At 33.2% G+C, this 26,564-nt stretch overlaps 1 protein-coding gene across 1 annotated transcript; it reads left to right on the top strand.

Annotated features, from left to right (window-relative positions):
• The first annotated feature begins 11,185 nt into the window (after positions 1 to 11,185).
• On the top strand, positions 11,186 to 14,890 carry LOC112714538 (receptor-like protein kinase HSL1). Its single transcript, XM_025766151.3, has 2 exons — positions 11,186 to 13,918; positions 14,122 to 14,890. The coding sequence occupies exons 1-2, from the start codon at positions 11,209 to 11,211 to the stop codon at positions 14,475 to 14,477; spliced, it is 3,066 nt and encodes a 1,021-aa protein (XP_025621936.1). The 5' UTR covers positions 11,186 to 11,208; the 3' UTR covers positions 14,478 to 14,890.
• The last annotated feature ends 11,674 nt before the right edge of the window (positions 14,891 to 26,564 follow it).

Here is a 26,564-nt window from a genome sequence, read left to right as displayed (position 1 = left end):
AATAATCCAAATATGTTAAACACCAAATACATTAAAAACTAAACTCATTAAGATCCAAATATATTAATAGTGAATAATCTTTGTCTAATAAAAATACAAAAGTGCAATAGAAATATTAGAAGCCAAATACAAAAGTCTAGTGAATAATATTTGAAAGAAGCTAATTAAAATCAAAACACGTTAAAATCCAAACATTAGAAGTTAAATACAAAAGGGCAATAGAAGTATTTGTCTAGTTTTCAAAGTGTTAGGGTTTCGAGTTGCAAAACTCACTAAAAGTCATATTTTTTATTTTTTTTATTTAATTAATATATGTTCGGATTTACGGATTGGTTCGAGTTTCGCACATCTAAAACCGATACTCGAACCAATTAATAATAAAGATCATCGATTTTGTTCTAATTAGACCCGATTATCCGTTAGTTTTAGAACCAATTTAATTGGTTCGGTTCGAATTTGAACGAGTAATTGGGAACGCGCTACCCGTGCTCACCTAATTTATGTATGTGTTTTTCCTTTTATACTAATAATAATGATGTCAAAGAGTGTATTTATTTGATATAATAGTAAATTAATATATATATATATATATATATATATATATATATATATATATATATATATATATATATTAATTATAAAAGAAAAAGGTCCAATTCCACTTTAGGGTATTCTTGGAAGGGCATGGATGCATCATATAAGAAAGATAAATGCAAAACGCAAGTAACAAGACATACGCTCTCAATCCATCAATCAATTGTCTATTATTATTGAAATATTCTAATATATAATGATAATTATATAGTCTCTAATTAAGAACCTTTTCATTCCATGCCATAGGTGACTTTCCAATTTCCATTGGCCTTTATAGGGACACGAACAAGGAAGTTATGGCCTTATAGTTATAGGGTCTCACCATTCTTATCGTTTTATGGTGTGTCACTTTTTGCCTATGTTTTTGGCTAATGTCATTCATATTTCTATGATTAGAAATTGATTTACACATGGCTTCAATGGTCATTTTGATTTTGTCACACATTCTCTGACTTATCAGATCTCAATTGCCAACTAGTGTCTCCGATATAACCTTCGAAATTTAGTTGATAGAGCCTAAGAATAAGAAAAATATTTTGCTACTTAATTTAGAAAAAATATTATTTATATTATTTTGTGTGTATATATATAGAAAAAGTATTGCATATAACATGCATTTTTAATTTATACATAATATGGAAGCTATTTACTTGATTCCAAAATATGAATTTAATTATGGGTATTATTGAGGTCTTTGAGTATTAGGGATAATAAACATCTTTTCAAAAATTTAAACTGATTTTAAAATTCACTAAGAATCGAACTCTTGATTTTTTGGACCTGGCGCTCTAATATCATGTTATGATACTACTCATCCTAAAAACTACAACTGATGGAAAAGATAACACTAATAATTATATATCTAATAATATTTCATAAACTTTCATTGTACACATTATATAAATATTCCATTGACTCCTTATACTTTTTCTATATCTATATATATATATATATATATATATATATATATATATATATATATATATATATATATATATAGTTCAAATCAACAATGACATAGAATTTAATACTAGGTAACCACTTTCTATGATGAAACAATTCATGACCCTGGCCCATCTTGTTTTGACATAGAGAAATGGCGGTATCGAAATAATTATCACCACTTTGAAGAGACTTGATCTCTCAATGATTGTTTCTAAATGACAAATATCTATAGTATGGTCGAAAAAGGATAGGATAACCAAAATAAAAAATCCTTATATATATATAGCTTTCAATTGTAGTGGAATATTCATATTCCAGTAATTTTTAACTGTTATTTTAATTATAAAAAATATATAATTAAGAAAAACAGTTAAAATTTATAAAAATATTAAGTTAGTGTTTGTTTTAAGATATTAAGATAGAGATTCGGAGATTGAGACTTAATATCATGTTTGTTATTTTAGATATTGGTACTAAAATTTTTGTTTTTATCTCTAAAATTTTACTATTTTAGTACTTCCAAAAAGTGGAGACACAAGAGACTAAAATTTTTAGAGATAGAACTGAAACTTTAATAATATTTTATATCTAAAATACCTTCATTTCAATTAATTAATTCTAATTTTACTTTTGTACAAATTAAATTAAAATTTCATTATTATTTGAACTCTCATTTTACACCAAACAAAATACTAAGATTTATTTTAATCTTAGTCTTTCTATTTCTATTTCTCTACCAAAAGCTACCCAATGTACTAATATACTTAAAAACTTATATATATATATATATATATATATATATATATAAAACAAAAGATAAGAGGAATTAAGAACATCAACAGTGGGATCTTCCCCAAATCTCATTTAATACTCCAAATCTCTAATAATCATTCACAACATACAGTAGTAGGAAATAAAGAAAGAAGCTTCATAACAAAAGAAGAGAAAGCTACATACATAGACCCAAAGTAGAGTGGGCAAAATTAAAAAATTATCCAACAGTTGCTGCAAAGCACCACTTTTCATCACACAGTTCAGACACTAAAGTTGTATGTACGTGAACTAACTAAAGCAAGATAAACAACAATAATATTGTGCATGTTTTGGAACAGACTCATCAATGGATTATTGGATCCACCGTCATTTTTTTGGTTACTTTTGTATTATATTTAAATCAGCATTAATTAATTCTTTTTTTTAAATTAAAAGTATTAATCTTTTGATTTGATCTAATTAAAATATTTTAAGTTATATATATGTGATACTCAAATTTGGAAATTATAATTAAGCACTTTTGTTTGGGGCTCCACCATATTGAAAGAAAACAAAATGTGATCACCTTGGATTCAGGAAAGTGTTAAGTTTGTGTTTGTTGGACCACTAAGTTCCTTTTTCACTACCTGATAAAAGAAAACAAAATGCGAAACCTGTTACATTCTATTACTATCTACGATGCATGGACACTGACACAGACATGAGACATGACACGATACGGAACACGTTGACACGTGAATTTTAAATTTTTACATGATACAGGAACACGCATACATATTAAATATAAAGTATTTTTTAGATAAACCCTAATGATATTTTATTATTTTATTGATATTAAAATATAAATTAATTTTTTAAATTATTTTTAATGTCTTATTTTAATTATATCAAATATTTAAAATATTTTTTATTTTAATAAATAATACTATATACTATATCTAAATTTCTTTTAAGAATATATATTAAGAATAAGATCGGACACGCTAACACGTGATGGTATTTAGGTGTGTCCAAGTATGTCTGGAAAAGAATTTTTTTTTATTGAGACACAGTTTGGACACAGCAGACACGCTTGTCGGACGAGTGTCGGTGAGTGTCGTGTCCGAAATGTGTTCGACACGCAGACACGGCAACTCAGCAAAGTGTCCGTACTTCATAGATTACTATGGACGACAACAAGGTGCTTTAGCTACTTAATTATACAATACAATATTAATTACACAGTGAAAACTCAGGTGCAGTCCACTTCACGTGAAATTGATATCTGAAAACTGTTAGATGATTCGACAGTTTTGACTAAATTTTTATCTAATGCTCCAAGATATCAACTTTACGTGAAATCAATTTCACCTGAATTTTCACCTAATTACATTAATCTTTATAATTTTTCAACATCATCCATGATATACCTTAAAAAAATATATGATATTAAAAAGAAAGAAAATAGGGGGGTCGGTCATCGGTGGTGTTGAGAATTAACACTTTATGGTTGTTGGTTGCTACAAGTATGTCGTATAAAGTGTAGAAAGGCAATTACTTGAGTCATAATATATTCTTCGATTATTTCACAAAATGATACCTAGCGAATAATGCTTGATTTCATATACGAAACAAAAAGACAAAAAGTGTGAAACGTTTCGTTCACACTCCCAACAGGTATAGTGAGAGTGTTACTATTAGGTTCTTCCCCTGTTTTGGCGCGGGTGACATTGCCATCATCAATCTTCAAAAACAGAGACTTTACCTAATCATTTCTATCTGTTCATCACGGAACCGTAACATACACATAATAATAATAAAAGAAAAATTAATAATGACTCTCTGCCTTCTTTTGTATACTTTAGGCTTTAGCCATGCATGCATGCTCTACTTTCTAAGTGTGTAAAGGTAGTATATTAATCTTCAATTTTTGACCTAATAGTAGGTCAACGTCTCGTGTCTACTTTAAGAGAAAGACAATAATATACCCAAAAAAGAAATAAAATAAAAAAGAAAACACCCCCTCCTCTATGATGATGACTAGCTAGCATCATTGTTCTGTATGCATGCATGACAAATTTTTAATGTAATATTTATTATTTTTAGAAAATTTTAGATATTTTTATTTTGAGTAACCTTAATATAGGATCCAAAAATATATAAATAATGCCATTTTTGTTTATTTTGTCACTTAAGTTATATATTACAAAGGAAATTTCTTTCTAAAAGAAGTTCATTCTAAATCAATATTTATAAAGAATATTTAGGGCCATTTACATAAATAAATTGTTTATCCTTTAAATTTACGCAATTGCATTCTTTTAAATATGAAGAGGTAAATACATTGTTTCATGTATCTATAAAAACCGCTATTGGCAGTAGCGGTTTACGAAAACACATAATCCGCTATAGTCAGCCGCGAATTACATGCAAATGGGAGAACACAGAAACTGTCAGAGGCTGTTGCGATTTCTGTTTATTGATGTTTGGCCATAAACCACTACTGGCAGTAGCAGTTTATATGTGTGGAGAAGTGTCCCTAAACCGCTGGAACTAGTAGCGGTTTACGTTGAACAAGATATTTGCTGTTTCTGTACCATTTCAGTGTCAACTTATATGGTATCATTTTTTCATATCTTATCTTCATATATATAGACATGCGGAGTAGTCTTAACAAGATTGAATTTTGATAATAATCTTAGCAAAATATATGAAACAATGTATTTGCGTCTTCATATTTAAAAGAATGCAATTGCATAAATTTAAAGGGCAACCATTTATTTATATAAAGTGTCCGAATATTTACATTCGTGAAATATTTTATTTATTTTCTATCACATACTTAATTATTCATTTAAAATATGTTGTGCATATATAGAATTATCGAAAGGATAAATAATAATTAATTAAATATAAGACTTGTAATTGCATGCCCCCACTCAAAACCTGCTAGCTAGTGGGACTCAGCCAATTTTAATGGAAGTCACGGGGGAAATTCAGTTTTCCTGTTTTCAATTTAAATTTGATTTCACCAACCTTATTGTTTGTGTCAGCACTCAAAAATTTCTTCATATATGGTTCTTAGTCCTTAAGATTTGTGGAACCCATTCCATTTTTGGACTCCCAATATATGTAACTGGTATAACAAAAACATTCAATACACTATATACCTTCAATTATTTGCTACCAATTCATGCATGGAGTCATTACTACTTTAATTTCTGACTCCAAATGTGAGGCACATTACATTCATTTCGGTAGCATTCATGAATTACATGCGACTATGTTACTTCTCAAGATACTATGCACATTATTTAAATGCTATAGTAGGGTTTTGTCTATCTCCTATTTTCGTGGACATTGAAAAAATATTTGACAATTTTATTTTTCCTTAATATCATAAAATCTTGGAAATAAAATTAAGTGTTCTAATAATGTACTATCCCTAGGACGGTCAAATAGGCTAGTTCAACTCATTTAGGCCCAATCCGTTAAGTCTGTGGGTTAAATGTGTTGAACTATTTAAGTCTATTTTATTTGTGGGCCATAATTTTTTAGTTCGGCTCGTTTATTATCAGTCTGATGGATTAAACGGGCCAATCTGTTTATTTTTTTGTTTTATTTTTTGAAAAATATTTTGACAAAAATATCACTTTTAAGTCAAAAACCTTAAACAAATAATATTTTTTAGTTGATTGGTCGAATTTTTGGGTCAGATAGGGTCAAATACCTATTGAAAAGTGCTACTTCTTTTAAAAAAAAATTAAACAAACCACCCGTTTAGTCCACAGACTAACTCGTTTCACTTGTAATTTTTTTTAGATTAATCAGAATCAGCCTATTTAACCCAAAATTTAAACAAAACCCACCCATTTAAATAGGTAAACAGACTACCCCAATAAATTTGGCCCATTTTAACGGCCATACTATCTCCCTATCTCCCTTCAATATAAAGGTTCATTGATTTAATAATATATAAAACTTATCTATATATACTACTATATATTAATATATGTGTATAAATAATAGAAGTGAACATTAATTAAACTCTCAAATTTTAATTGAATCTTATAAATTAACAATTGTGTATTATTGTTATAGCTAGCTAATTAAGTTGTAGAGCAAGATATTTAATAATGATGAAGAGATCAATTTAATTTACTAATTTGTAATTATTATTATTATATATTCATATGCTGTAATTGAAGTTATTGTTGTCTTACACAAAAAGAATCTTTTAATCACAAGCAAAAGCCCGAAGAACAATATTAATTAAGATGTAGTGTTATTTGAGATTTAAATACAATATATTGGGGCACCGTGAATGCTAAGATACGGAGTATGAGTATTCATGGAAAATAAATGCCACCCATATGTTTCATTTATTCCAAATCCATATGATATGTGAAAATGAAGATAGGGTTTTATTAGAAGTTGTTATAAAGACACTTGTTAAGGAAGTATATAATAACCAAAAAGAAAATTTTAAGTTTATTTTAGTAAATTTACTAAAATTTTAAAAATTATTAGTCTTATATGCTTATTTGTTAGCTAATAATTTTAAATATACCAATTTGATATATTTTGTATAATATTTCATATAAATGAACATGATAAAAACAAAAAACAAAAACAAAAAGATAAAAATTCAGATTGAATAAAAAATATATATCAAAAAGAATAGATTGAAATTAAATATAAAAATAATATTTTATTTTTTATCTAATTTTTTAATATAACAAAAAAAAAATTTAACGTAATTTATTCATGCCAAAATTTAAAAATTGAAGTAAAGAAATTTATTTAATTCTATATTTAATTTTTTTATGCAACAAAAAATTCACTAAACTTTATTTATTCACATTATAATTTTATCATAAAATCAAAATATATTTTGACACTCTTCTAATCATTTTTATGTTATGATTACAATAATTAAAGATATTTATAATTTTTTTATTAAATTTAAATGAAAAATTTTAAATTAGAAATATAAAAATCTAATTTAATAATTAAATAAATAAAATTAAAATATATCAAATTAAATAAAATATTCTAAAATAATAAATTAATAATTTTTAAATAATATACAAATTTTAACATTTAAAGCACTGATATAATAACAAATGTCGTTCATTTGTGACTGTAACTGTGAGCGTAGTTTATTTAGCATTTAATCTGCCCCATAACCAATGTATCCGGAATTCTTTAGCCATATTTACTAAACACAAGGCCTTAATGTGAACGTCAATGTTCCTAGCGTCGCTTTACTGCACTAAATTAACATGTCATCATTAATTGAAATTTGTCGTGTTTGGAGTTATGCTAGATCTTCGGTAAAATGTATTGTTTTTTAAAATTAAAATTAATTTTTATTTTTTAATCTATTATTTAAGTTGGTTAAAAAACATTATTCTCCTATATTTTCACTTTCAAAAAACACAAACATGAATTTGCTCGTACGTATCTTTACAAAAGCATCTTTTCGGGTTAGAATAAAAAAAAAATTTAACTAACATATCTTCTTATTAATACGTATCTTTAAAGCACGTTAGTTAAATTATATAAAAAAATTTATTAAATATACTGGTTAAAATTATTTATATTGATTCGAATATAAAAGGTAAAATCAACACTTACTTGGTTTCCTAATCACAAAAATAATATTATTTTATATGCAAAAAATATCACTCATATAATAATACATTTACCAAAAGAATTTATCTATTTTATATCATAAAGTACATAGTACATGTTAAGTTTGTAAATTAAAAAAATTAATTAAAAATATAAAAAATTTAAATTAATATTCATTAAATAAAAATATTTAAAATTTTTTATTAATAATAAATTTATCATATATTTCTAGAACATATATTAACTTAATCTTTACCAAAATTGTTAGTATTTTAGCAGTGAGATAATTTGTGTGTTATTTGGTATTTAAAGTTTAAACAAATATATTATAGAATATAGAGCAAACTAGTATCATTAATAGATGTCTCAATATTTTTTGTGAGAGTTTCGAACAAAAAATTACAGAGACAAAATTCATATTTTTTTTTTAAATGTTGGGGCCCAATCATAGAAGAAATCAGTGAAATTTTGGGTTTCACCAGAACTGACAATTTAGGAAAGTACATTGGGATTCCTTTTCACCATTTCAAGATTTTAAATAACACTTTTGATAAAATTCTCAGCAAACTCAGCACCAGGCTCAACTCCTGGAAGGCGTCTTTTCTTTCCTTGACAGGAAGAAATATCTTGGTGAAATTTGTCTTTTATGTTATTTCTTTATATACAATGCAAACTGCTTTACTCCCTATTACTACCTGGAATTTCATTGATCGTAAATATAAGAATTTTTTTTGGGAAGAAACTGAACAAACAAAAAAAATTCACTTGTTAAGTTGGAGAAAAGTGGGTCAGCAAAAGAAAAATGGGAGTTTGGGTATTCGCCACGCCCATACTCTTAACAAGACTTTCATGATGAAGGTTGGATGGGGGGTTTATTGACAAGAAGGATGCCCTGTGAACAAGGGTATTGCGTTCTAAATACCGTGGAGGAGATGACATTATCCCTTGCGTGGAAAGAAAGTAAAGTAACTCGAATCTCTGGAAAAAAGTCTGCGATAATTGGGAGCATGTCACTAAAACACCATTTGACGGGTTGACAATGACAAAAGCATCATCTTCTTAAAACATAACTGGGTCCCTAATTTAGGGAGTTTGGATATGCATGTTAATCAGGTAAGCAATAGTAGCATTGATTACTCTAAGACTCATCTTCTGTTCTTGAATTTGTGAAAAATGGTTGTCCTGCGAGTCATCCTTGTGTATCGATTCTTGCTGATATCAACACTCATGTCCAACAGCTTAATGTCTTCGGATGATCACATATTCTTAGAGAGATAAATTATGTTACTAATACGCTTGCTAAAAAAGGACATACCCATTCTTTTGGCCTACACATTTTTTATGTGCCTCCTCCTAATATTTTAGATTTGGACTATTTTAATTTTTTGCACCCTAGAAGCTCTTAGTCTGGATAGTTGTTTCTTGTCTTTCTTTCTTACTTGGGGTCTTTGATCCCCCTACCTCATAAAAAAAATAATTAAGTGAAGTCCATCATTCATTGTCATTGAAATATTTAAATTTGAAAAATAAGATGCATTTCTACATGACGGTACTATATTTTCTTTTTTTCTTCTCGTGTTTGGGTGAATTCATGGTGGCAGTACTATCTACTACTAAATCGTATAGACTACCACGTATATACATAGGTGATTGCTATGGTGCCTAAAAGTGTATGCTTAACTTACTAAAAAGGGTTAAAAATCAATATTTAATTTTAAAAGTATAAAAATAAATAACTATTAAATATTCAAAAGTTGCCATAAGAAGTAAGTTAGACAAAAATTAGACATCAAGTTTTAGGCACCATAGAATTCACCATATATATATCGGCTTTTTTAAATAAATAAATATCACAAATATATTATTTCCCAAAATACGAATGAAGAGAAATAGTTTTGAAAATGTACAGGGACACTTTAAACGGGGCGCATACAAATTGGATTTATACTTCAATTCAAGTGTGGTAGCCATGAAATGGGACTGAGAGAAGCAGAAAGTATTTCTGCCTCGGCGTCCACAAAAAGGGTGGGAAGACCATTTTGTGCCTGGCGCCAGTAAAATGGCCAACTCCGGTGGGGCATCTACGAATTGAAGTCCAAGTCAATGGTACTATATGCGAAATAAATTTTTTCAGCTTCTTGATTTCATTAATGAAAGCTAAAATAAACAACCATCACATAATCCAACGGTTGATAGAAAATTTAGAATCAGAACAAGAGTTTCAAAAACTATAACTAATCATTAAAAGCTAACCATAAAAGCTTGTTTCCATTGTTTCAAACACAAAACAAAATCATACTCAAAGTTTAAGAAAAATGTATTATTTTTAACCTGGACGAGTGTCAATTTTTTGGACTCGTTGCACTTGACGAGTTCATCATACTGCAGTTTGATCCTTCTCTGCATAGCGCTGCTTGAAGAAGTGAACGGGTATAAACAACCCGATTCAAAATGAATCTCAGGATCCAAACCTGTATTGGCACCTTTACTCTCTTCAAAAGCTCCCAAATTCGCTTTTCAGGTTCTGCGGCAGAGGAGAGTGGTGGTGTTGTTTATCTGTTTTGGAGAACCTTTTTGTAGATAGAGAAGGAGAGAAAAGTGAGAAAGAGGAGCGAGAGAGAAACGGAAACGGCAAAAAAGAAAATGGGATTGTGCATTTGAGAGTGCACTATTTCACTGGCGCCAATCACAAAATGGCCTCTACACCTATTTCGTGGACGTCGAACCAGATACGCCTCCTACTCTTGTCAGTCTCATTTCGTGGCTACCACACTTAAATTCGAGTGTAAATCTAATTTCCGCCTAAAATGACCCTACACATTTTCAGAATCATTTCTTTTCTTGCTATTTTAGAAAATAATATATTTATGGTATTTATTTATATAAAAAAAGCCTATACATACCCACCCTTTTAATTTTGTTTTGTTTATGAATGATCTTTCGACATTTAGCAAACTAATCCCCAACTAATCACATTATATTACTTTCTCTTTGTATTAGCTTGAAAGTTATAAGAAAAAAGAACAAACTATAACTAACACGTTGCAGAGATTGAGAATATATAATTAATTTTTAAGCCATTTATACAGGAGTCATTTGTCAAAAAGTAAAATTGAAGGATTTAATTTTAAATTATATATTTTTTAAAAAAAATGTAAAAATTGAAAAATACGATTTTAATTTTTAATTTTTTTATTTTTTTAAATAGAAATCAGAATGTTTAAAAAAAAATAAAAAAAGCTGTAATGATTGTAAGTTGACAAGAGTTGAAGGATAAAGATGAATGGGAATGGTGAATGCATGGTCCAAGCGGCAGCATTAAATCAAATACAATCTGACTTCACTCCCCTTCTCCATTCTCTTCTTCTTCTTCTTCTTCATCACTTCACTCAAGAAACAATGCGTCCAATCTCAGTGTTGCTGGTTCTGGCGGTTCTATCAGCGGCAGCAGAGTCACTGAACCAAGAAGGACTGTTCCTGTATGAAATGAAGCTCGCCATGGAAGACCCTCATTCCACGCTCTCCAACTGGAACACCAGAGACTCCACTCCCTGCAACTGGTTCGGTGTCACCTGCCACTCCCACACCGTCGTCACCCTCGACCTCTCCTCCGCCAACCTCTTTGGCCCATTCCCCTCTCACTCCCTTTGCCGCCTCCGCAACCTCACCACCCTCATCCTCTTCAACAACTCCATCAACGACACTCTCCCTTCCGACATCTCCCTCTGCCGCTCCCTCCTCCACCTCGACCTCTCCCAGAACCTCCTCACCGGACCCCTCCCTCATTCTCTCTCCTTGCTCCCCAACCTCCGCCACCTCGACCTCGCCGGAAACAACTTCTCCGGCCCCATCCCTCCCTCCTTCGGAGCCTTCCAGAAACTCCAAGTCATCAGCCTCGTCTACAATCTTCTAGAAGGAACCATACCACCTTCCCTCGGCAACATCACCACCCTCAAGATGCTCAACCTCTCTTACAACCCATTTTCACCGGCTCCGATTCCGCCGGAGCTCGGCAACCTCACGAACCTTGAGGTTCTGTGGCTCACTCAGTGCAACCTCGTCGGTGAAATACCCGAATCACTCGGTAACCTCAAGAGCCTCGTCGACTTGGACCTTGCATTCAATAACCTCCACGGTTCCATTCCCGCTTCGCTCACCGGGTTGACTCGCCTGGTTCAGCTCGAGTTGTATAACAACTCGTTGTCCGGCGAGTTACCCAAGGGAATGTCGAACCTTACCTCCTTGAGGCTCGTTGATCTGTCCATGAACCACTTGGAAGGTGAACTTCCCGATGAGTTCTGCCGTTTACCGCTCGAAAGTCTCAACCTTTACGAGAATCGCTTCCAAGGGAACTTGCCGGCGACCATTGCAAACTCGCCGAATCTCTATGAGTTGAGGTTGTTCGACAACAGGTTCACCGGGAAGTTGCCGGAGAATCTGGGGAAGAATGCGCCGTTGAGATGGATTGATCTCTCGACCAACCAGTTCTCCGGTCCCATTCCGGGGACTCTATGCGATCACGGCCAGTTGGAGGAGCTTCTGTTGATATATAACTCGTTTTCCGGCGAGGTTCCGGCGAGTCTTGGCGCATGCACAAGCTTAACGCGTGTAAGGCTTGGTTTCAACCGGTTTTCCGGCGAGGTTCCGGCGGGTTTGTGGGGTCTTCCTCATGTGTCTCTGCTTGAGCTTGTCGACAACTCATTTTCTGGTTCAATCGCGAGTACCATTGCCGGAGCGAGGAATCTTTCGCTGTTGAGGCTTTCGAAGAACGGTTTCGAGGGTCCAATCCCTCAAGAGATTGGATGGTTGGAAACTCTTCAGGAATTTTCTGGTGGCGATAACAAGTTCAATGGCTCGTTGCCTCAGAGTTTTGTGAATCTTGGTCAGCTTGGTACTCTTGATCTGCATAACAATAAGCTCAGTGGAGAGCTTCCCAATGAGATTAAATCATGGAAGAAACTGAACGAGTTGAATTTGGCTAACAATGAGATTGGTGGTGAAATCCCTAAGGAAATTGGTAGTTTGTCAGTGCTTAATTTTCTTGATCTTTCTAATAACAAGTTTTCTGGGAAAGTGCCCCTTGGTTTGCAGAATTTGAGGCTGAATGAGCTCAATTTGTCTCATAATCAGTTGAATGGAGAACTTCCCCCAATGTTGGCTAAGGATATGTACAAGGCTAGCTTTCTTGGTAACCCTGGTTTGTGTGGGGATTTGAAGGGTTTATGTAATGGAAGAGATAAGGATAAGAGTAGAAGCTTTGTTTGGTTGCTTAGAACCATGTTCATTGTTGCCACTTTGGTGTTTGTTGTTGGTGTGGTATGGTTCTACTTCAAGTACAAGGGTTTCAAGAATGCAAGGGCTATTGATAAGTCAAAGTGGACACTGATGTCATTTCACAAACTGGGTTTTGGTGAGGATGAGATCTTGAACTGCCTTGATGAAGATAATGTGATAGGAAGCGGATCTTCTGGGAAAGTCTACAAGGTTGTGCTTAGTAACGGTGAAGCTGTCGCCGTGAAGAAGATATGGGAAGGGGTTAAGAAGGAAATAGAATGTGGTGGAGATGTCGAAAATGGCCGATTTCAAGACAATGCTTTTGATGCAGAGGTTGAGACATTGGGTAAAATTAGGCACAAGAACATTGTGAAGCTCTGGTGCTGCTGCACCACAAGGGATTGCAAGCTGTTAGTTTATGAGTACATGCCGAATGGAAGCCTTGGTGATTTGCTGCATAGCAGCAAGGGAGGGTTGTTGGATTGGCCAACCAGGTACAAGATAGCGGTTGATGCCGCAGAAGGCCTCTCTTATCTGCACCATGATTGTGTTCCTCCAATTGTACATAGAGACGTGAAATCTAACAATATCTTGCTGGATGGAGAGTTTGGTGCAAGGGTGGCAGATTTCGGAGTAGCTAAGGTTGTCGAAACCACCGGAAAAGGAACAAAATCCATGTCTGTCATAGCAGGGTCTTGTGGATATATTGCACCAGGTTAGTAAAGCATTTCATGTGAATTGATTAATCATTGCTCAAGTTTGTCTCAATAGATTAGTTTGATATTTGAGTTTTTGCAAGAAAATCACACAGGACCAATAGTGTTATTAGTATTACCAAGTAATTTAGCATTATAAATTATGATGTATATTCTGTTTTGGAGGCAAGCCTAACTGACATTGTGAATTTGGCATGTGCAGAATATGCATACACGCTTAGAGTGAATGAGAAGAGTGACATATATAGCTTTGGTGTTGTGATACTAGAGTTGGTTAGTGGAAGGAGGCCGGTAGACCCTGAATTTGGGGAAAAGGACTTGGTTTCATGGGTTTGCACAACCTTGGATCAAAAAGGTGTGGAGCATGTGGTTGACTCAAGGCTAGATTCTTCTTTCAAACAAGATATATGTAAGGTGCTCAACATTGGCCTTGTGTGCACAAGCCCCCTCCCAATAAACCGGCCTGCAATGAGAAGAGTGGTGAAGATGTTGCAAGAGCTTGGCACCACCACCCCTCCTAACCCCAGATATCAACAGAACAAAGTCAACCAAGAATGATGGCAATTAGCCCCCTTATTACTATGATGATGGCTCTCATCATGGAAGTGTTGCTTAGTTCAAATGGATGTTATTGCATTGTTTTTTGGTTCTCAAAAGGAGGGGCTTGGGATTGGGAGCTTCTTAATTCTTATTTATTATTATTATTATAGTGCCAACTTCATTCATCCATGTTTCCCACTCATGGTTTGGTTTGCTTTAACAAAAATTGGCTAAAGAAAGGGGATAGAAAAGAGTTTTATTTTTAATTGAATTTATACTTATTTTTTTTTAAAGTGATTTTGGGGTTGAAAATAGAATAGTAGAAGTTGGTGCTGTTTTTCCCTGTAAAGTTAAGGTGGTTGATATTTTATCAAGGTGGTTCCCTGCTAGAGAATTTGAATGGTGGTTTTGCATTAATGCTATTTATTAAATTACATTCTCACTAGTCATTGCTAAAGAAAAAGATGTGACCTGTCTCTGCCATGAGTCACGTAAGTTGTAAAATCATACCTTCTAAAATTCCAATAGCAATTCACTGTAGAAATTCAGTTCAACTTCAGTCATTACGTAATGGAAAATGATTCCCAGGTTGGGAATCTATATTATTATTATTATTTGATTAGATAATATAGTATATTTTTTTTATATGAATACAACATGAAGTAATTTACTACGGTTTAGTTTTTTTTTTTTTTTTACCAAAGATAGAAGACTCGAATCCGCAACCTCTTAATTGAGTATGAGGAGACTATGCCATTTGAGTTATTATTCATTGACTACGGTTTAGTTTACTTTTTGAAAGATGTAACATATGTATATGAAAAATTAAATTGAAACTGATTTTTAATAAGCTTAAACAATAATAAGTGTGATTAGTAAAATAATTTTTAAAATTTAAAAATACTATAATAGATATTAAATGTTTTTAAATTTAAAATTTAAAAATATTATAATAATTTTTAAAATTTAGATATTAATTAATGTATGAGATTATAATACACTTTTCAATTTTGATAAGTACAAGTTAATTTTGAAAATTTTTTTTTTAAGTGATTTTGAAACCATTCTTAATTTTTAAAAGCTATATTTTAAATGTCCGACACTTATTTAAACAGACAAATAAACTGACTACTAGACTGATTCAAGTTGGTTGAGCTTATGAGCTATATGCTTATTTATCAACATATGAATGTGTTTTAATGAGGTGGTTAGGGAGGCATTGTCATTTATGGGCCCTCTCTTTTAATTGCAGGTTCCATCCAGTACAATTGGTACTAGTACTACTACTCCTTCTCTAGGCCTATGGAGGAGTATTAATGAGGTTGGGTGTATAGCATAGGCACTAGTACTCATTTCTGTTGCAAAATGACTTCAGCTAGTGGTTACTTATTATGACATCTACTTCAAGGGACTGCTAAAATTTGGTAAAGGGAATTATTGCAGTTAGAACCACATTTTTGTAACAATGAATATGACACTCTTGTTTCCCATTTTGGTAGTTTTCTCTAGTTCCTCTCCAATGTTGTAAATGCATCATTAGCGCAAAGCTGTGGCATTTGAAGAGCAATGCATGGATCATAGCCTCATAAATAGTGACGTTTGGATCACCATTCCCTAGTGCAAACTTCATCCCATGATTACTACTCTCCCACTTCATGAAATTGATCCAATTTGTTTTTTTTGTTTACCCAAACGGTATCCCCCAACTCGACAAGTTAAGGACTAATCTGTTGCGAATCTGAGCTCCATTTAAGGGTCTGCCGCTGGCCAATGGGTTACTGCATGCACAAGGCGAGGTTCGAACTCCCGACACTTGCTTAAACGGACGAGTGGGTAGGGACGGACATAAAGGGGGCGAGTGGCGGCCTCAGCCCCCAACTTTTTTTAATAGTAATAAGTTATTATGTAATTTAAATTTTTTTAAAAAATTATTTATTATTTAGTTTAGTATAAATAAAAGTTCAATCTAATTTAAATATTAATAATTTTTAATATCTAAAAAATAAGTAACAATATTAAAAAAATCTAAAAAAGATATTATTACTAATATTTTTTAATTAAATAAAATTTTTTAAATCTCATAAAGTGAATTTTTTTTTCTTGTGGCCGTCTTTTTTTATTCATTTGGTATTAATTTTCTCTGTTTCAACTGCTACAATTAAGAGATCTTTTTCAACTATAAATATTGTAAAAAATAACTTAGAAACAAAATAAAAGATGAATTTCTTACTAATTGTCTTTTAATTATATTAAAAAGAAAAATTATTGAAAAATTTGACACAAATTCTATTATCGGTGAATTTTATGATACGAAGATTCGACCACTTCGTTAATAAAAAGTATACACATTTTTTTTAAAATATATTCTCTATCGGTATATTTTTGTAATACATCTTATATTATATAATTTTTTTACATAATTTTTAATATTATGTGTTTTTGGCCCCCCGTAATATCATTTCTGAATCCATCCCTGCGAGTGGACTGATCCAAATTAATACTACACCTATTCGGTTCAATATTGGCTTGATCCATGATCCACCTTGAGGCCCAAAATTGTTTAGACCAATAAGGAATAAGGAGAGTTTTGTAAGGACCATTATGCTGTTCTTGACCCAAAAGAAAATGAAAAAAAAAAAGGTTCAATCTCATACTGGTGACCATAATATTATTTTATTGTTCTTTTCTTAAAACTCATGAAGAGAAGCCGCTGAAGGAATAGCAAGACATGGTTGGGGTAGATCCAAAAACCAATCCAAACAAAACATCAATTTATACAGAATGCAATTACGGTGTGAATATTGGAGCATTTCTTCACCAATATGTGGCTTCAAATTTCATAAGGAATCAAACCAAAGTAACCATAATGTCAACCCAATAAACTAAGGGTTCAACTCAATCTGTAAGTTTAACACACTATCATGTAATAATGCAATTAATACAAATTACACAGGCGAGCCTTATGCTACTAAAAGTGAAATCAGCTACAAGTAATAATGTGTCTATTGCCCTTAAAAAAAGGGAAACTACGAGGGAAAAAAAGCAATACTATTGCATGAAATACTATTATTGATGATGTTAAGTTTCTTGCTTTCCCAAATAACAGCCACCACACCAATACTTATTGCTTGAAATCTTCCAAGATATCCTTTCACCAAATCCAGCAATCAAATCCATGCTTGTCTGATTACAGAAATAATAACAAGGACTAACATGATATCTCCAGTACGCTCGAGACTAATCCATCGCGAATCTAAACTTTGTCTAAGGGTCTTGCCACTCGCCAATAAGTTGCTGCATGTACAAAGCAGAATTTGAACACTCGACACTTACTTAAACAGACGAATAAACTGACCATTTGACCAACCCAAGTTAGTTAATATCATAAATTGTTTTGTTATACCATCTTATATCATTCAACTGGTGGGCCTCCTTAGAGCTAGCAGACAAGCCCGTCCATGGGCCCCTATTATTTTCATATAAATATTATGTTTCCCTAGCGGGCTTTGCTCATGTACTACTAGTGGTTTCATCAGCTGTAGCCTAATAGCTATGTCTGTGGCCAGCATATACTTGGCTACTTCAGAATCCGGTGCATCACAATTCACTTGCGATTTGCAGATGTTCTTCTCCGTTTATATTAATCAAAAGGAAATACCTCGTCCATTCATTCTTATTGTTATTATTATCGCTATTAGTTTTAACTACGCATTGGGGGTCCTCCTATTTTTGTTATTTATCTATCATTGGTTTCAATTATGCATTCAAATGAGTGAGGTTCCTCCCTATAATACTATTGATGTTATTATAAAATCCTTTGCACGCTTACTATTTCTTTTGGGGCCTGGTTTGATATGCACACTTACCTTAACATTTGAAAAGAATTTTGCAGCAGTAGTCTATCGCACAAGAATAGAAAGAGAGAAAGAGAAATCGAAAAGCTAAAGAATAGAAATATTGAAAAATTCAGTAGAATAAAAATGAGTCATATCAACAATAGAGTTTTTCCTCTCTATTTATATAGCACTTTTAAAATCAGGATTAGTTCTTTAATTATCATAATTAATCATCCTTAATCTCAACACCCCCCTCAAACTCGAGCTTGGCCTTGGGACAATTTGCAGTTTGAATCTCAGTCTTTTAAATGTGGAGGTTGTCAAAGGTTTCGTAAGAAGATCAGCAACCTGGTCTGTCCCTGGAATATGCATAACATGTAACTGTTTTTTATTTATCTTGTCCCTGATTAATTGTACTTCAAACTGGAAATGTTTAGTCTTGTCATGTAACACAAGATTTGCCATTAACGAAACAGTGCTTAAGTTGTCACAATATATCGTTGGAGCAGTTTGAAGCTTGACATCCAATTCTTCTAACAAATGCTTGAGCCATTGTACCTCAGCTTCACAAGCTGCTACACTCCTAAATTCTGCTTCTGCAGAGGAACGACTTATAGTTGGTTGTTTCCTGCACATCCAAGAAATTAAGTTAGCCCCAAAATACAGACAATACCCTAACACCGACTTTCTATCTTCTAGATCTGCAGTCCAATCTGAATCTGCAAATCCATATAATCTCATATCATCGCTTCGGTGCAGGACTAAACCATGATACTGTGTGCCTCTCAAAGGTCGACCTCCACCTCTCCCCCTTCCTCTCATCGGATTGCCTCTCACAGTATTTGACATAGAAGGAAAAGAGCTTTGAGCAAAATTAGCTTGTATAAGAACATTATCTAGATTTCTGAACATAATCATCATGTCATCATGAGTCAAAACCAGAGTTTGCACTTCACAAAGACTATACATTTCAGGTTTCGCATTGATTGTGATTAAAATACTTTGATTGTCTTCATTTAAACCCTTAAGAATAGCTTTTACATGTTTTTCTGTCGGAAGAGGGTAACCTAAGGCTGCCAAAGAATCAGCAAGACTTTTAATTTTTGAGATATAATCTTGAGTAGACATACCATGTTTCTTGACCAATTTGAGTTGTGCTTTGAGTTGTTTAACATTATACTTGATGGATTTCTCGAAATATTCTTCAATATTTCCCCAAATTTCATAAGCAAAGATGCACCCAACCATTTTACTTTTGAAATCAGAATTCATAGATGCGAGCATCCATGGCCAAGATTATAGTCGTCCTGCCTCCATTGTTTGAATTGTTGAGATTCAATCCCAGCTTGCTGATTTGCCCTGGAATCAAATTGAGGAAGAATTCGTGTTGGATGAAGATGATCTTCAAGATCTTGTCCTCGAATGGCAAAGAGAGCTTGCTGTTGCCAAGTCTTGTGATTATTCTCACCAAGTTTGTCACTAATCGGGTGAAAGGATTTCTTATTGAAGAAATTTGGGGGAATATAGTTGATAACAGAAGAAGAGAGAAGAGTGTGTTGGAATTGGAATTGGAATTAGCAGAATCTTTATTGGGGGAAGCCATGGATCAAACACCTGTAACTCTTGATACCATGAAAGGAATTTTGCAGCAGTAGTTCTATCGTAGAAGAATAGAAAGAGAGAAAGAGAAATCGAAAAGTTAAAGCATAGAAATATTGAAAAATTCAGTAGAACAAAAATGAGTCATGTCAACAATAGAGTTTTCCCTCTCTACTTATATAGCACTCTTAAAATCAGAATTAGTTCTCTAATTATCATAATTAATCATCCTTAATCTCAACAAACATTTGTTTTATGTTAGAAAAAATGATTAAGAAAGTAAATACATAAAATTTTTTATTTTGAAGAATCCATTTAATGTATAAAAAACTTAAAACATTTATATTTATTTTATATTTTCTATCAAAATTTCCACACGTAGTATATTCTTATTGCTATTATATCTTAAATTAAGATGAATTTTATAGTAGTAATTGTTACGATGGATAACTGGAGATTAATGGACTGGACTTGATGGGTTGGCCCAATCGTTTGATGGAGAAAGCCTTGGACCAGGTTTGCGCTTAGGAGCCTTCGTCCGACTTGTGTATGAGCGAGAATGGGGGGTGGTACCTGCAAAGACACTCCGATGTCTAAGTCAGTAAGGGTCTAAGCAAGTTTAGAGAATATTGGAACTTAGAGATACTTGAGGGGTGTCATCATATTTATAGTGGTGAACCAATAACCACCATTGGAGTAGTGCCACCTTTTAAGGTGGATAACCGTCCCTTTATCTTAGGGAAGTTGAGATATGGCTCCTGGAAGTGGGTTGAGAGATTTTAGGGGCAGTTACTTATTTGAATAAGTGTTATCTGCCAGCTAACATTCTATCCTGACTTCCTTAGAAGGGAGTCTGTGTTGTATCCGACCTCTTATAGGGAGGTCGGTTATATGCGAAGATCAATCTATGGATTGGGCTTTTCTAGCTTATTTGGACCTGGGTCTTAATATTGGGGCAAGGTAGGAACAGTGCCCCTGCTCGAGGTCGAACTTTATGAAGTCGGACTCGAGAAATCAGATGATCAAGTCGAAATGTTTGAGCTTTGTAGTTTGAGGTCTAAAGCCAAGGAGGTCGGTCGACATAACATGATTTGAATGATGTAACGTTTTCGTAATGTTACACCGTAACTATTTGTGCGTTTTTCATACGCTATCATTTTGTTGCCGTGTAGTGGTTACTTCTTTAAAAGTTGTCGTTTGGTGACCTGATATCACAAGTAGTTTTCACATTCTGTGCGACTTGCTCTCATCAACTTGTTTTTTGCCAAGTCTTTTTTCTACAATTGATTTGTACAACTCGTTTTAGTTCGAACAGCTTCATGATTTGTTTTAATACAAATCATTTTTGAAACTTATAGTTATGATTTCTTACGATTTGTTTTGATACAAATCATTTATTTCAAAACTCATAATTTATTTTTTAGTATAACCTCGTCTAGCTCGTTCGATGCGAGTAGTTTTAAGGTCTTACGATTTGTTTCATTTTAAATCGTTTAATTAAAATGTGGCTATTTCTTGATCTAATTTCATACAACGCATCTAAATTCCTGTTTTTAGGATTTCACAACTTGTTTCAAGTACAAATTGATTATTTTGAGCCCTTTTAAAGTATCAGATAATCTTTATAAGCATCGGACTTCATTGCTTTATCCATTATGCCCCTGCTCGAGGTCGAGCTCTATGAAGTCAGACTCGAACAATCAAGCGGATAGGATTATCGAGTGAAGCCTCTGAATGATTTGTTGAACTCATTCATTCCGAGTTTTTTTTTATAGGTGACCTATTTTTTTATATAAGTCACTCTTTTAAAGTACAACTAGTTATGTATCAAGTTGTTTTGCGTGATTTGTTTTAATACAAATGCTTAGATCATATGGTTATTTTTTACTCGATTTCGTTCAACTCATGAGCTTGAGTTGTTTTAAATCATCAAGCCGTATTATAACCATTGGACACTAATTTGAACCTCATCGCTTTATCCGAGCGACCATCAAAAAGGTCAACTCGTGATTTTTGCGCTTTGTTGAACATAAATTGGCGCCTTAGGTGAAGGGATTATATGCTTATTCCCTCCCCTTTCTAGTTTTTACAAGATTGTCATCCTTGTATATGATACAACTCATTTTACCTGAGTTGTTTTGGAGGATAGTTTTTACGTTTTGACTTTGTTCATAAACGTTTACAGTTCTTTCTTTTCTTTTCAACACATTTCTGTACGAGTCATTTGGTTGAAGGATTTTTGTTTTGACTTTAGTTTAGTGATTCATTTTGATAAAAATCACTTTTAATGCTTTGCTTTAATGATTTGTTTTGATACAAATCACTTTTAAAACTTTGCTTTTAGATAGTCATGACTTGTGCTTGACACAATTTCGTTGAAAATTTGGTTGACTGGCACAACTCTTTTAATCTGAGTTGCCTTTATGTTGTTGTGAATGCTAGAACAAGTTTTCTTTGGATAACTTGTTTTTGTGAATTTGTTTCATTTTATACGACTAAGTCGTTTATTTTGGAACTTGTAGAGATGAGATCGTGGGCTTGAAATTTTGTACGATTCATTTGTTACTCGTGTTGGTCGAGTTGTTAAATCATATTTATGCCTCGAGGGGCATATTTAGTTAAGTTACTTTTGCGACTTGTTCTGAACACAACTTTTTCAACCCGTTTGCTCGAGTTGTTTCAAGGTGTTTTCTTTCCAATTCGCATATGTAACTTCTTTCCACCAATTGGTTTCTCGTCGCTTCATCCAGGTGATTTCTATATGATCGGCCCGTGATTTTTGCGGTTTATCGAGATTCAATTGGTGTGTGTTAATTGTAGAAAATCAATTTCCATAAAAAATTGTAGTATCTCCTTATGTTGGAGGTGTGTCGCGGCCTGGGCAGTTCTTCACTCTTGAGGTCAGGCACTTTATAGTAGTCCTTTTCTAAGATTTCAGTAATCTTGTAGGGTTTGCTGTCAGCTTTCCTTCACCCGATCTCTGTAACTCGATATTATGTCTTATCAGGATAAGGTCATTTGTGACGAATCTCGTAACCATCCTTTGTCTCAAAATCTCTTTTCTTATCCGAGTTTGCTCTCGAATTTCCGAAAGGAGGTCAAGCTTTTCTTTTTTAACTTGAATGTTACCAACTTCATTGTAAAATTTCTCAAAACCTCTTTTCTTATATGAGTTTCCTCTCGGATTTCTGGAAGGAGGTCGAGTTCTTCTTTCGTACTCTGACATCATTGTAGAATATTGTCTTTGGTTTTTAATAATTTTGGACTTGGCTCTCATAATAAGCCAGTGTATGAATAGTGCCCCTACTTGAGCATTCAGTCATGTCATTCTTGAATCTCACTATTTGTTGCTATGTGATATTTACAAGTTATTTCGGACTCTCTTTCTGGGAGTTCGGATAACTTGTTTTATACTTGTTGTGTCGACCTAGTAAGGTCAGATATTTATCTCTTGGCTTGAGGAGGCATTCTTACAAATCACCATCCTTTTTCAATTTGTTTTAGACAAATTGTTGTGAGGTCGGGTTTACATTTTCTTTGTGGTGATATTTAATTATGATCACGCTGTCCTCGAGTTATTTTTGCAATTCGTTTTAGGTTTGCCCATTGCCAGCTTGTTTTAGTACAAGTGGCTTAGTGAGGTCGGAGCATGATTTGCATTTATAACTTCTTGCCCCACTTTGGATCTCATCACTACAAGTCAGAAAAAGTGTGCATTATAGAGTAAGGCGCGCTCTCTGGCTGTAGTATCCCTTTTTTGTAGACATGGTACAATCTAGGTAGATCGCTTTTGAGTAAGTCGGATATGTTGTAAAATTTCTTCGTATGACCTTCTCATGGCCATTTATGCTTGGGATCTGGTTCTTGAAGTCGTACATTGAGAAAGATGTCGGACTTTTCTTTATAAGCTCTAAGCTTATTCGACCATGTTGTAAAGTCTGACCTTTAAAAGAGGTCAGATTTTTCTTTATGAGCTCTTAAAGAGATCGGATTTCTCTTTGTAAGTTCAGAGATTTTCAACCTCTTTGTAGTCTGACCCCTTAAAAGAGGTCGGATTTTCTTCGCAAGCTCTAAAAGAAGTCGGATTTTTATTTGTAGACTTGAATCATTAGAAGAGGTCAGATTTTCTTCATAAGTTTGAATCCTTAGAAGAGGTCGGATTTTTCTTTTTAAGCTTGGAAAGAGGTCGAATTTTCTTTCTAAACTTGGAGAAACTTGGAGGTTTTCGATCTCATTGTAGAGTTGATCATGAAAGAGGTCGGATTCTTTGTGAGCAATGAGGTTTTAGTCCTCATTGTAGAGTCTAACCTTTAAAAGAGGTCGGACTTTTTTTGTGGGAAAAAAAAGTCGGATTTTTCTTTATCAGTCTGGAGGCTTTTGACCCATTGTAGAGTCTGACCTTTAAAAGAGGTCGGACTTTCTCTGTGAGCTCTAAAAGAAGTCAAATTTTTCTCTGTGAACTCTAAAAGAGGTCGAAATTTGTACAGAATTTTTCAATCTGGAGACTTCTTTGAAAGTGCTGAGATGGCTATGTGGATCGGTAGGTCCATCACAGGAATCTACGTTGGTAGGTCCATCATAAGAATCTACGTTGGGATGTTGAAAATTTTTTGGAAGTGATTATACCCCCAATGAAGACTTACATTTATGTTGTCTCCAACTTCACTGGACTTGGTTGTGCGATTGTATTTTTTGTGCCAGCAAATTTGTCGAAGTCCTTTTACAGACTAGTTGCTTCTTTTGCCAATTGAATTTTCTAAATTGAAAATTCTTTAATTCAATTGGCTTTTAAGTTCGTCTTGGTTTGCTTTCTACAATGACCTTGGGACGGTGCTTTTTTCTCCTTTGTTTTCATTGTGGTGTGCTTTCTTTCTAAATGCCATCCATCTTGATTGGTGTGCAAACAGCATCAAATTCATAATTGGGTATCATGGTTTTTTTCTGAGGCTGTAAGTCGATCAGCACATATGTCGTTGTCCATCCTTTTTCATGAAGAGATTGTGATCAATCACGTTCCTTTTTTCCCTTTTTTTTTTGACGACGGTGTCAAATTTGTGGCTTCCAATCCACCATGGTTGGTGTCTACAAGTGCGTTATCTTTATAGAAGTAGAATTATCATCCCTATTTGATATCCTCTGTCCATTGGGAGAAGTTTTTACGAGATTTCTGGTATCCATAGAAACTGTATTCCAACTTCTTTTTAACATGCTTGCATCTTATTCATGTCGAGTGTTTGTCTGACCATCTTGTTGATCATCCGCGATTATCAAGGGTTGAGCTCTATGTCCCCGACAACGGCGCCAATGTTACGTATTTACTACGGGTAACCGGAGATTAATAGACTGGACTTGATGGGTTGGCCCAATCGTTTGATGGAGAAAGCTTTGGACCATATTTGCGCCTAGGAGCCTTTGTCCGACTTGTGTATGAGCGAGAATGGAGTGATACTTGCAAAGACACTCCGATGCCTAAGTCAGCAAGGGTCTAAGTAAGTTTAGAGAATATTGGAATTTAGAGATATCTGATGGGTATCAATGTATTTATAGTGGTGAACCAATAACCACCGTTAAAGTAGTGTTACCTTTTAAGGTGGATAACCGTCCCTTTATCTTAGGGAAGTTGAGATATGACTCCTAACAGTGGCGGAACTTGAAACAAAATTTTGGGGGGGGGGGCCAGATAGAAGATAATTGTCAAGATACTTTTAATATAGACCCTGTTTAAGATAAGCTCATCTAACCTCATCTCTCTAATTTGGGTGATATTCCCAAATTTGAAGCCGTTTTTCAGAGTATCATTCCAAAGAATTAAGGTCAAACTCATCAGATGTAACTCTTTAAACTTTTGAAGGTTGTATCTTACTTTTTTCGTGATTCATTGAAGTAGAAGAACTATCTACAGATGTTGATATTGTAAAAGTTATATGTTTTCCTTCTTGAATATTAGCCTTCCTCTTAAAAAATGCATCAACTTTTTGATTTTTTATAATTATTTTATATAAAAATTTGAATATATATCCAATAAAATATATAAAAAAAAATTAGAAGGACAAATATTAAAATTTATAATATTTATTAAATTTTTTATCAATTTATACAAATACAATAATATCAATACTTATTGAATATTCTAATATTTTTTATCATATAAAAAAATTAAATTAAATAAATAGTAAAATATAAAATAATATTAAATTACATAAATAAAAAATACCTAATTTTTTATATTTGAACTCAAAGGTAGAAGGAGTGTTGCTTATTGAATAGAGAGCTGCGAAATGCGAATACACTCAATTCAGTCCAAATTCGATATGTTTTGAATGTTTAAAACTAAAACTATTGTGCAATAAAAACAAGAAATGAAGATTGAATTTTAGTATTTTAAGTCATAATAAAATATTTGAGCCAACTGAACTATTTTTTATTTTTTAAAAAAGTATTACTAATTTTTTTAATAAAAATTTGGGGGGCCGTGGCCACCCCTTGTCTGAACTAAGCTCCGCCACTGGCTCCTAAAAGTGGGTTGAGAGATTTTAAGGGCAGTTACTTATTTGAATAAATGTTATCTACCAGCTAACCTTCTATCCCGACTTCGTTAGAGGGGCAGTTACTTACTTTTGACTGAAGATGTAGTAATTACAATTAGTTTCTACTTTCTAGGCGTTTAATT

This window comes from Arachis hypogaea, chromosome 10 (genome assembly GCF_003086295.3).
Source record: "Arachis hypogaea cultivar Tifrunner chromosome 10, arahy.Tifrunner.gnm2.J5K5, whole genome shotgun sequence".
Lineage (NCBI taxonomy): Eukaryota > Viridiplantae > Streptophyta > Magnoliopsida > Fabales > Fabaceae > Arachis > Arachis hypogaea.
This window is presented reverse-complemented; position numbering and strand designations above follow the sequence as displayed.